The following is a 12,755-nucleotide window of genomic DNA, read 5'->3' as shown; positions in this document are numbered from 1 at the left end:
GAGCATGATGATTTCTTGTCTAGTTTCATTCTACCCAGGTCTATCCAAATAAGGGGCCTCGATTGAAATTATTTACCTCATTGCATTCAGGAGCCCAGCCATACATATTGTGCCTGTTTTACACTACAGATAATAATAATAAATTCTGCAATTCTCTTCACGAATGTAGCTGTTCAGGTTCCTGTTGTCATCAAAACTGTACCAAAACCATGCCCTCTCCTTTTCCGTTGCGGGCTTCAGGAGAATGACTGCATGCGGATTAAGATCCTGGGGGACTGTTACTACTGTGTGTCGGGCCTGCCGGAGTCTCTTCCCCACCACGCCAACAACTGCGTGAAGATGGGTCTGGAGATGTGTGAGGCCATCAAGTAAATCCCACACTTTCATTCTTCTTGTTTTTCCTCTTTCTTCTTTTCCTCCGACACCATCACACCATCCACCTGTTTCATCAATAACACCACCTGTCTCGCCGTCAACAACACTCCCTGTTCAGTCTCTCGTTGTTGTAACCCTTTGCCAAACTGACTGTACCCATTTTTCTGTATTTTTCCATGTTTCTGCTGCTTTTTCTTGCCTATTCTCCCTTTCATCTCCTCTATTCTCTCTCTCTGTCTCTGCCTTCGCTTTGAACAGAGAATATGCCCTGTCTCTTTTCCCCACCCCTATCACTCTTTCGCTCCCTCTCCCTCTATCTCTTTCTCTCTCTCCCTCTTTCTTGTCTCTGTTTGCCCTTTGAACACATATTACACGCCCTATTTCATCTTTTTCCCGCGCTCTGTCTTTCCGCCTCCTTCACCTCCACCTTCCTCCCCTCCTCCGTCTGCCTCCGTCTTATTTCACACAGGCACACAAAGTCCATTTAAGGGTGTGACTGAGGTGCCGGTGTTCTCGCCCCCTATTTTGTGACATGCCGAGCAAAATTCTTGATGGAGCCGCTGGTGTTCAGCTTCCCGAAATAATGTGATTGTCACTCACACATACACACGCACACACAATCATGCACATTGCACACGGACACACACACACACACACACACACACACACACACACACACACACACACACACACACACACACGCACATGCATACACACACACACACACACACACACACACACACACACACACAAACAAGGATGGCGAGCTCACAGCAATACACTCGGGGACTTTCAAACACACATACAAACCCACACCCTCTCACTCACTCTTTCACACACACACACACACACACACACACACACACACACACACACACACACACACAGACTGTGTGTATGATTGATGGGCTCAGCCATGTGGAGGCTTCAGTGTAAACACAATATGAAATCAAGATGATAAGGTGATCCGCACACAGCTGGGAGCGCATGGTTGGCTGGGGGCCCCCGGTGCAGAGCAAACACTAACTGCCGCCAGGCGCATCACGCCCAGCGCTGATATTTACACTGTTGCCTCATTAGCGTACGGCAGCCTTATTTTTAGTAGAGAGGAGATATGAGAGAATGTCACAGTGGCTGCCAAGTCATGACAGATTATATGAGAAAATTTCATTTCACAGAGATACTCCTCTCCCTCTCTTTCTCTTTCTCTCACTTTCTCTCTCTCTCAATCTTTCTCTCGCATTCCTTAGGAAGGTGAGGGACGCCACTGGAGTGGACATCAACATGCGTGTCGGGGTGCATTCTGGGAATGTCCTGTGCGGCGTCATCGGCCTCCAGAAGTGGCAGTACGACGTGTGGTCACATGACGTGACGCTGGCCAATCACATGGAGGCTGGAGGTGTGCCAGGGTACGTGCCACGCACAAAACAATGCCATGTGCAGTCGATGTTACCGGTCAGGTGAAAGTGTCCCCAGTGGTCAGTACTGGTGATCAGGTGATCTCATAAAAGATTTAGTCTTGCTGCACTGTGTTTGTTAGCTGGTGAAAGCTGTTATACCAGTCCCTACAAGAGCAGGGGCTTCCCTCTCTATCTTCAAAAGCCTCCTGAAGACCCAATTAGACATGCTTAATCTAACACTTACCACTAGACTATCCCTCTTCTCCTTCCCTTGACTCAACTGGGGCAGCCGTGGCCTACTTCAAGCCTACGGGCTTGAAACCATGGTTCGAATTACGGGGGTTATTGGGGGGGTCCCTTGATGAGACTTGGACCCCCCCAAAAGGGATGAAAATAATAGTTTGGGGGGTACTGAAAGAATGTAATAAAAAATGTAATGTTATCCAATATTGCATGTAATTAAATGCAGTATTACCATCACATACCAACAATTCAGGATATAATCTAATGAAATACGATTTTCAACCCTCACTCCCATTGGGCTGTACCATTTCTCTGGTACGTTCAGACTGTATTGTTATGATATAATACTGAATTAAAACAAATGCACAGTGTAGGCTGCAAAAGCCTGATAGGAATGGGTTAACAAGCGGTGGCCAACTGGCCATACATTTGTCTAATATTTCACTGCCTTTGTAACATAGTGATAGCCAACCTTAGAAAAACATTGAGTAGCAAGACCGCTATGGTTTAACCGTAGGTCTCCCTTCCACTCAGCAGCCACGACCATCGCTGCTGCTTAGCTTAAAAATCAGGCCTACAATCACACACCATAGGAGGAGTTTCATAGATATACTGACACGGGGAGAGGTTTAATGAGGCGATTTATCATTTTGTGCAATTTCATTCTTAATGTCTTAACAACAGGGAATTTGCACTAATATTCAGGGAATTTCGCATGTAGATTAGTGGTTCTCAACCTTTTTTACGCAAATGCCCATACATCCATAATTGCAACGTTACCTGCAGTTTGTTTGAAACGCTACGTGAACGTATAATAATCAATTGGACGTGAAATGTCTTTCCTCGTTGCCATTATTAGAGATCAGCCTTTCTTAAAAGCGAATTGCTGCACAAATGTTTTGTGATATAACACCAGGCGCACAATGCACTAGACTAGGCTACATGATATAAAATGCCTAGGCTAAACAACGTGAAGATATTTGTTTTCCAACCGTGAACAAGTCATTTTTTTATTTGCTTGATGTTTTTCAGGCTTAGGCTATCCAAGAAAAACGAACCAAAGGCTGGCCTTGTATTAGGCTAGGTGAACTTGGCTATTAAACGGGAGACTTTCTGTGGCCCATCTGTAAACAATTCTGGGTCTTAAATTTAAGTTGTATGTTTGCCATTTCCGGGCTATTGCTCTGTATGCATTTCCATGTTTGCATTGCACTGCTATACCAAAAAATATTTGACTGTGGCGCGCAATTTTATGCACGGGACGCACCTTGAAACAGTGTTTACCCAATTTCAACCCTTCCCATAAGATTTAAGGTAAATTGTGCTCGCTAGTATAATTAGTTTCTTTTAACTTGTCGGCCAGCCAGCCAGCCACGGTCATATGATCTATATTTCGAAGGAAAATTGACTGTGAACCACAAGTGTGAAATCATGTGTGTAAGCCTATATAAAATGGAGAGTGACGTCACCAGTCGAAATAGCGGTAGGCTACCCCCCGAAGCTCACGGTATAATTCGAACACTGCTTGAAACCGAAGGGGTTGCCGGTTCGATCCCCGACCAGTAGGAAAAATGTGGGCTGGGGAAGTGATTGAGCACTGCTCTTCCATGCCCACATCCACGGCTGAAGTGACCTTGAGCAAGGCACCTAACCCCTCACTGCTCTGGGTTAGTGTGTGCTTCACCTTTTTGGGGCAGCCGGGGCCTACTGGTTAGCGCTTTGGACTTGTAACCGGAGGGTTGCCGGTTTGAACCCCAACCAGTAGGAACGGCTGGAAGTGCCCTTGAGCAAGGCACCTAACCCCTCATTGCTCCCCGAGCGCCGCTGTTTTAGCAGGCAGCTCATTGCGTCGGGATTAGTGTGTGCTTCACCTCACTGTGTGTTCACTGTGTGCTGAGTGTGTTTCACTAATTCACGGATTGGGATAAATGCAGAGACCAAATTTCCCTCACAAGATCAAAATACTTATACTTACTTATACTTACTTATACTTCGTTTGAACTGTCAGTCGATTCTATACAAATAATGCTTATTGCTGCACTAACATGTCTTTGTTGTACTTGGATTGTTCCCTTTTTGTAAGTTGCTTTGAACAAAAGCTAAATGACTGAATGTGAATGTAATGTTTTATGTCAGAGCCGCTACCTCTTTACTGATTACTGCAGTTTATCTTGAATGATTACTGTAGAACTTGAGAGGGAATAATTGTTGTGTGAGCTGGTTGTTTACTGCCCCTGTTAATAGCTTCCTCTGAAGCTTAACTGGAGAATCACACTGCAACAAATGTTATGATCAATTTCCAGGTAAGATCTGAGTCAATAAACACAGGGGTGGCTGTATTGTTATTGTATTGAGGTGCTGTGCTTGCTACAGTAACTATACCTCACGTTTCATCTGCTGGGTCTGTTGCTCCTCAGTCGGGTTCACATCTCCTCGGTTACCCTGGAGCACCTGAATGGAGCTTACAAAGTGGAGGAGGGCAACGGGCAGCACCGAGACCCATACCTGAAAGAACATGGAGTCGTTACATTCCTGGTTATCAACCCTAAGGTAACGCGTGAAATTGTTCACAGTGGATTCACCATTCAGCTGAAAACTGTGTTAAATCCTGATTCATATCCCAACGACAACCGGTCAACCAATTGTGATCAGTGCAAAACCTCTCCAACAAGAGGGTTGAGTTTATAAACAGAGAAAGGTTCAGAAAGATTGCATTTCCAACATTTTTGTAGGATTGTGTAACCAGAGGCTGTACATTACAATTCCTTCACCAGCACCAGTAAGATTATTTATTATTATTTATTATTATTTATTCATGTATACAAACTCGTCGGATCTGTCACATATTAATGCAGTGCTGCTTTGGGGCACAATAGCAGCTGTCTCCGGCCTCAGCAGGGACTCTCGCTCATTCACACCCGCAGCTCCCCGCTCTCCATGACTCCCATTTTACGCCTCCGCTCTGCTCCGATCCGCTCCGCGCTCGCCTTGGAGCGTTGGGCCTTCGAGTGGGAGGTCCAGTGGCGCCCGAGATAGTCGAGCACTCTCCCACTGCCCACCGGAAAAGGAGCCGCACGGCAGAGCTTTAGCTCAATTTAGCCCCAACGCCGCCGCTGTATGTAATTAGTGGAATTATTTATAATCTTCTGTGTGGACGCTGATTAGTTAATCGGCGGCTACAGGAGGCTGTCTGTCTCGAGCGTGTCAAGTGCTGGTGTTCTCAGCATTGCACTTGGGGGGTGTTAATATGAGTGTTTTATGTGGTTATTCCCTTACACATTCACACACGTGCACGCATGCGCACACACACACACACACACACACACACACACACACACACACAAATGTGTACAAACAAAACACACACACAAATATGTACAAACATACACACACACACACACACACATGTGTACAAACACACACACACACACACACTCACAAATATGTCCAAATATATTCACACACACACACCCACACACACACACGCACACACGGCCGTCGTCCCCCTCACTTTTGATAAGGAAAAAAAGCCTTATAGGTACGCTAAATAAATAATAACGGTTTACGCTAGCTATGTAAAACTCCCCATTAACAGCATCACATCACTAACCACAGCCATCTAAGACTGCACAATCTCGTATTCACTCGGTTGGATATCTGAAGCCAGTTTGTCTACTAACAACCATCATAAAATAATCCAGGCTACTTGATTAGCGTAAATTCTCAAATTATGGCTGGGGTCTTAGGCTGCGCAAAGTACAGCACCTTTATTTGGGGCAGGCTGGTGTTCGAGGCAGGCTTTTTTTATTTATAACCTGCATTTAAACATGCGTTTTGTTTGGAGCGTCATACCGGTAGGCTATCAAAAGCATAACATTTTCGGTTTGGTTTGGGATTTAATTTACTTTTGGACTGTTTGATTATATTGCTAAATGTTGTGACTGATGGGCACTGAAATCTGGGGGGTATTTGATGATTAAATATTACGTTTCATGCAGTTGAAAACGTGTCGGGATTTCCACAGCTGTTTATTGCGAGACACGTTCAGTGTAGGATCCTAAACAAGCTGAGAATTTAGCGGTGTTAAGTCTGCCTGTAAGTAGGCCTAGGTTATAAATATTTGATCATGTATGTTTGGATCATAGGCATGATGAACTTTTGTTCATTCATGGGTTCATAAAATATCAACATCCCATGCTGCTTTTAGAGTATTCTACCATTGGCCTAAGTAGCCTAATGTGAAATAAATCTAAAAAAATAAATAAAAGTAGAATTGCACATAGCAAGAAGCTGGTCTGAGGGCAGATCTGGCGTTGTGCTTTGACCATTTTTATCAAAACATATTTAAAAAAAATAATCAATGGTATTATCTTAATATTTTGGCAAGTTTAAAATATGATGGTCGAAAGTGGGCCAGAAGTGGCGATCCAATATTTGGAAATCTGATCTCACTATGAGTTAATGTTCACAATTTGGTCCCCCTTACTTTCAAAATATCTCCTGCGCCCCTGCACACACCACACTCACACACACACACACACACACTCACAAATATGTCCAAACATATTCCCACACTAGGTGGAGAGGAGGAGTCCCCAGCTGCACTGCCGGCCTCGGCACACGGACGGGGCGAAGATGAGGGCGTCGGTGCGCATGACACGCTACCTGGAGTCCTGGGGGGCGGCCAAGCCATTCGCCAACCTGCACCACCGCGACAGCATGACCAACGAGAACGGCAAGATCAACACCCATGTGAGTCAACACAAGCCTGGCAGCCTACAGACAGAGCATGAACCCAATGGGACTGAACCCAATCAGTTAAATTTCTTATTCAATCATGCATTCATAGACTTGGGCCAATTCACTTGGGAACATTACCCTCACATAAAGACATACAGTACAATACTGAGAAAAAGCGTTTGACATGTTTGGATTAATTCTGTATCATGAGCATTATTTTATATGTTATATATTATTTTATATTAATCAACAATATACAAAGTGCATACAGAATAGCGGTTGGAAATCTAAACATATAGACACACTAATGCAGAAAAAAAAAACATGGCTGTGTTAAGACAAACAAATGCATTTTAAAGGTTTTCTAACTGTTATATAAACCTTGTTGAATTGCTCTTGTGAGTCAATTAGGTTTTGTTTACCACTACTTTTTCATTAAGCTCTGAGTCTGGTGTAACGACTTTCCCTCTCCTTAAGGATGTGCCTGTGGGCCAGTATCAGTTCCAGAGGAGATCGGAGAGGTATGTCCTGCGTGTCTGCCTCATCAGACTTAGAAAGGCAGTTTGATCAAGAGGGCTCTTGTCTGAACAAGCTCTCATCCAACCCTCCAGCAGATGCTAAAGTCTCTCTCTCCTTGTCTTTCTTTCTCTCTCTCTCTCTCTCTCTCTCTCTCTCTCTCTCTCTCTCTCTCTCTCTCTCTCCAAAGGACTAAATCGCAGAAGAAGTGGTTTGAAGAGGAGCTGAATGAGAGGATGATCCGCACCATTGACGGAATCAACTCTCAGAAGTAAGTAGAGGAGAGAGAGCGAGAGCAGTGGCGGTTCTAGGATTTTTCTGAGACAGGGGCCACAAGGGGGCCACATCATACACTGAGGGGCCAAAAACCGGTCAACATCCATACACAGAAAATCCCTTTTTCACTAAGGTAGAGGCACGTTGTCCACGTGATATGCAGGTCTATATGCAGTATACCCAAAGTCCTTTTAGGCAAGTCCCTCCACTCGACGGCCATATTGCAACGCTTTTTGGGCACTCATCGGGCATCCTATTCGGCAGAAATGTGCGTGCCAAGGCTTCACAACACCAATCTTGCTCCAGCGGCAAGTTCACAACACATGATTGGCATGATGTCTTCACAACACAACATATGATTGGCTCAATGTATTCACATCACACCACATGATTGGCTCAATGTATTCACATGTTGACGTTTTTGCCGAGGAAGGGGTGGGATATGTGTAGACAACGGCCATATTGGCGTTACAAACTAGCCCCATGCATTTCTATGGAGGATTTTTTGAGTGCTGTGTCTCCTCATTAGAAAGTCTCTGGTATACCCACTTAAAAAGCATCACCATTTCAGTATACCCACTTAAAACAGACAAGGATAGGTATTAATATTTGGGGTTGATCACAGTACTGTATACCCACTACAGCTAACTAGACTACACCACAGCAGTAAGGTGCATACATTTCACCAGTCTTTGGAGCCACCGTCTTGCTTCCAGTTAGAAAAGCCTGATTCTGATTTGAAGACTGACGATGGGTCATTTGAAAGCGAAAATTACGGAAGGGGTAGCAAAACACTAAAGATGGAATATTCCTACCATTTGAAGTCTTTGTATCAGAAGTCATTGAGTGGCCTCTTCCTATTTCCGTGCTGCATCTTGCGGAATACCAGTTTAGGAGAGGTTGCACAGAACCATCTGCTCTAGAATGGGAAATGTCTGGAGAGAAGAAAATGAAACAAGTTTGAGTAACTTAATTGTTATTAACTTTCATAACCCACTGTCAACCTGGCGTTTCTAAAATGAATGACAAAATATGCTCACTGTAGTGGCAATAGGAAATAGCATCATACCATTAGGAGCAGCTATGCTTGGTGACTGGTGGTTCTGAAGACTATGGGTTGAAGTCACCAGCTCCTGCGCCATCCCAGTCTGTAGGTGAAACACAAATGCGTGTTTCACAAAATCCATGTTTGTATTCAGCATGTCGTCTGGCAACTGTAAAAGCAGTTATTATTTTTTAAAATCATATAAAGCTTGAGTGAATAGAGTAGAAAATTTAACCAATTTATCTCAATGAAACTCTCCTTGTCCTAACACTTTGAGACAGAATTCATGCGAAGCCCATGAATCAAATAAACTCAGAATAGTGGTTAATAACTTTGCAATGATAGCTCACATTAACTACAAAAACGTAGCGTTAGCTATTAGGCATGTATTATGTTTATGTTAGCAGCTGCCAAACGTTTTCCTCAAGCAAAAAAAATCGAACGTTACTTACATTTGGTAAGGCGCACTAGCGCATGTAATATTATTAATTTCGGACCCCAAACAAACAGGATGTCCATTTCTCTGCATTTCATACACCATTTCAAGCACTTCATACATTACCTTTCCATACATAAAATCTATCAGCATGTTAACAAAAAATCAAACCTCAACTCAAGTAACCTAACGTTAAGTTAATGTTAACAGTTCACTGACTAAGTCAGTTAACAGTTCACTGCAAGCTTGCTGCTGCTTTGTAATTTAATTGACAAACTTAACATATTGTGACAGCAACAAATTAACGTCCCTTTCACATAATGATGATAACCAACATAGAGATTTGTGACTCACCAAGAAACTTCTGTGAAGGATGAAACGCTGCCATCGGTTCTTCACGTTAGAATTCTAGCTGATACTTTCGTTAGCCAAATGTATCGGTTCTTCAAGTTAGCTGATACTTCCGTGAGCCAAATGTATCGTTTCTTCACATTAGCAGAGACATTTCTGGTTAGCCAAATGTATTCTTTCTTTTACAGTTCACTGTGTACTTTAGCTTTCAAGCTTCATAGGTGCATTACTGCCACCAGTTGTTTGGGAATGGAATTGCATCTCTGATCATCGTTCTCAACAAGTTTGACACTTATTGATGATTGACGGTACAGGGGCCAGTCAGGGGCCAATGAGATTTCAGATGGGGCCCGGGCCCCTGTGGCCCCGCCCCTAGAACCGCCCCTGAGCGAGAGAGAGAAAGAGAAAGATGGCCCTGTCCTCCAGTGCAGGTTTTCTAAAGGACGTGCAAATTGTTTTCATACAAACTGCACCCTATCATGAGGTATTCCTGTATGAAGATATTCTCTCCTGGCTGGCAGTGATGTATTATTTCTTTGAGGAGGCTCCATAGTGTGACTTCCTGTGTGTGTGTGTGTGTGTGTGTGTGTGTGTGTGTGTGTGTGTGTGTGTTTGCACGTGTTTGTGTGTTTCTGTGTTTCTGTGTGTGTTTGTGTGTGCATATATCAGAGTTAACAGCTTTGCCTCTGGTAGAGTCGGTGCATTGACTTTCAGGGAGATTTAGTGAACACGCTTCTGTCCCTCGCCCCCATTGATTCTCCGTCATGGGTTGAGAGGGAAGCCTGAATTTGACACTGGAGCACAGTGCAGCTGTCTGATCAATGTCAATAAGTCATGCTAAACTGTGGGAGGCTTCATGCTTTCTGGCAGTCCCTCTTAGGAGCTTGCGAGCGAGCGAGCGCTAGCGGAATGCTAAAAGCCCACTCGTTTCTTTTATTCTTCTCTTCTCTCTTTTTCTCTTTCTCTTTCTCTCTCTCCCTTCGCCCTCAGACAGTGGCTCAAGTCAGAAGATATCCAAAGAATCTCATTGTTCTTTCACAACAAGGCACTGGAAAACGAGGTACGAGCAAGGCTGCTAAAGGCAACAAACCAATTTCGAACAATGTGGTTGTGTAATAATAATTTTATGCCTGAAAAAGATTGTTCTGAAGCGGTGTCAACCTTATCTCAAGCTAATTAAGAGTTGACACTTAAGAAAATACATTTCCAACAGCCAACATAATATTTGATGTTTTGTCAAATTTTCTTCTTACAACGTTCTCTTTTTTTACAGTACAGGGCAACAACTCTGCCTGCCTTCAAGTATTATGTGACCTGTGCCTGTCTTATCTTCTTCTGCATCTTCATTGTTCAGATACTAGTCTTACCAAAGTGAGTATTGCATTAGAATGGACTGGATACTCTTAGCTGTGTCATAAGTGTGGTCTTTCCATACATAAAGAGATGGAGAAAATGACATACAAATACAAATATACAATGAAACTAGATGTACCGCGGAGCGGTACAAAATATGACCGCCGCCCAGTCCAGCACATTTTTTCCACAAAAATAAATCACGCTGAAAGGCCTATATGATTCTAACTGTCTCACTAAATTGCATTATCCACACTCAATTCTCACTGGTATCTGCTAGACAACAAGTACCAAAACATGATTAGTTCATAGATTTCACATGTAAAATTCATTTTTTACAACCCCATCTTGCCTGTTCATAATTCTGAGAAATTCTTGAAATGTGTGCGTGTACACGTTTATGTTTATGTTTATGTGTGTGTGTGTGTGTGTGTGTGTGTGTGCGTGCTTGTGTGTTTGCCTGCGTATGTGTGTTTGTGCATGTGCATGCATGCGTACATATGTCTACTGTGTGAGTATGTGTCATACGTATGATTACTGTGAATGTATGTGTGTGCGTGTGTATCTGTTTATGCACATTGTGCACATGGAATGGGTTAACATGACCCCTGGAGGCAAACATACGGAAAAAATTGGTCATCCTAGGTCCTACGGTTCTCAAGATATTCACAGAAAACTGTGTCTGCCCTACCCTCCTTTCGGGGGGTCCAGTACAGCAGGGGGGTTACAGATCAAAACGAAAAACGATGGTTCCATGCTATCCATGTGGGGTTACATGCCCACCAAGTTTCGTGTACCCCGGTCTTTCAGTGTCCCGGGAATCCTTGTTGGTGTACAGTCACTAAATGTACACATAAATTATTTTATTGTAAGGCCCCCCATGAACGAAATTTCACAAAACTTGGCATGCATTCGGAGGGTGTCATAATGATCCTACACTTTCAATTTCGTGCAGTTTTGACCATGTCAGCCAGAGATATTGTGATGAAAACACCTAATGTTTTGCTTTTTAATTTTTAACTAGGTGGCGCTATACATGAAATAAGTGGTAATGGGATGGGTTGACATGCCCTCTTAAGACCAACATACAAAAAAAAGGTGGACATCCTAGGCCCTACGGTTCTCGAGATATTCACAGAAAACTGTCTCCGGCCACCTACAGGCCAGTTGGTGTATAGTAACATAAATTAATTTATTGTGTGGCCCCCCATGAACGGAATTCCACGAAACTTGGCGTGCATTCAGAGGGTGTCATAATGATCCTACACTTCCAATTTTGTGCAGTTTTGACTATGTTAGGTCACAGATACCTACGATTACAACACCTCATTTTTACTTTTTTGTGTTTAACTAGGTGGCGCTATACATGACATGAGTGGTTATGGAATGGGTTGACATGGCCCTTTGAGATCAACATACAAAAAAAAAAATGGTCCTCCTAAACCCTACGGTTCTCGAGATATTCACAGAAAACTGTGTCTGCCCTACCCTCCTTTCGGGGGGTGCAGTCCAGCGGGGGGGCTACAGATCAAAACGAATATGGGGTTACATGTCCACCAAGTGTCGTCTACCCTGGTCTTTCAGTGTCCCGGGACTCCTTGATGGAAATTTGGGCATGCGAAAAACCTATATGACTGCTGCTTCGCTGCGCGGCGGTCATAATAACACAAAATAAAAACATGCTTTAAATGGTTGGGTGTTAGAAAGTGGTTGGTAGGATGCACCTTCTTGCAGACACATGGGAACTTTCTGCACTTACTTAATCCAAAAAAAGACTTTTCACTTGCTCAAATTTATCTGTGGCCCCAATATAAAAAGGTTAACCAGATATATTTTTTTTTTATGCTGCTGCAGCTGAGATGAAGTCTTTTCCACAAACCTTTAGTGAGTTACCCAAGTATTGAGGTCTCAGAATCAAATTAGCATAAATTAAAGTATGATCGATTGATCAGGCACTCAACACAGTCATGCAGATGATTGCACTGAATCACTATATAGACATGCACTAAACAGACATGAA

At 43.4% G+C, this 12,755-nt stretch overlaps 1 protein-coding gene across 3 annotated transcripts in view; it reads left to right on the top strand.

Annotated features, from left to right (window-relative positions):
* adcy2b (adenylate cyclase 2b (brain)) overlaps positions 1–12,755 on the top strand; it is a 77,719-nt gene that overhangs the window by 46,868 nt on the left and 18,096 nt on the right. For 2 of the 3 annotated variants that reach the window (XM_042075775.1, XM_042075777.1), the window contains exons 9-16: positions 241–368; positions 1,626–1,784; positions 4,436–4,568; positions 6,597–6,770; positions 7,170–7,279; positions 7,465–7,545; positions 10,373–10,442; positions 10,656–10,753. In XM_042075775.1, coding sequence (XP_041931709.1) covers positions 241–368; positions 1,626–1,784; positions 4,436–4,568; positions 6,597–6,770; positions 7,170–7,279; positions 7,465–7,545; positions 10,373–10,442; positions 10,656–10,753 — 953 coding nt within the window. The remainder of the gene's footprint in view (positions 1–240; positions 369–1,625; positions 1,785–4,435; positions 4,569–6,596; positions 6,771–7,169; positions 7,280–7,464; positions 7,546–10,372; positions 10,443–10,655; positions 10,754–12,755) is intronic. The other variant, XM_042075778.1, reaches the window with a different exon arrangement.

Source organism: Alosa sapidissima, chromosome 21 (assembly GCF_018492685.1).
Source record: "Alosa sapidissima isolate fAloSap1 chromosome 21, fAloSap1.pri, whole genome shotgun sequence".
Classification (NCBI taxonomy): domain Eukaryota; kingdom Metazoa; phylum Chordata; class Actinopteri; order Clupeiformes; family Clupeidae; genus Alosa; species Alosa sapidissima.
The sequence above is the reverse complement of the archived record's forward strand: the minus strand, read 5'-3'. Positions and strand labels throughout refer to the sequence as shown.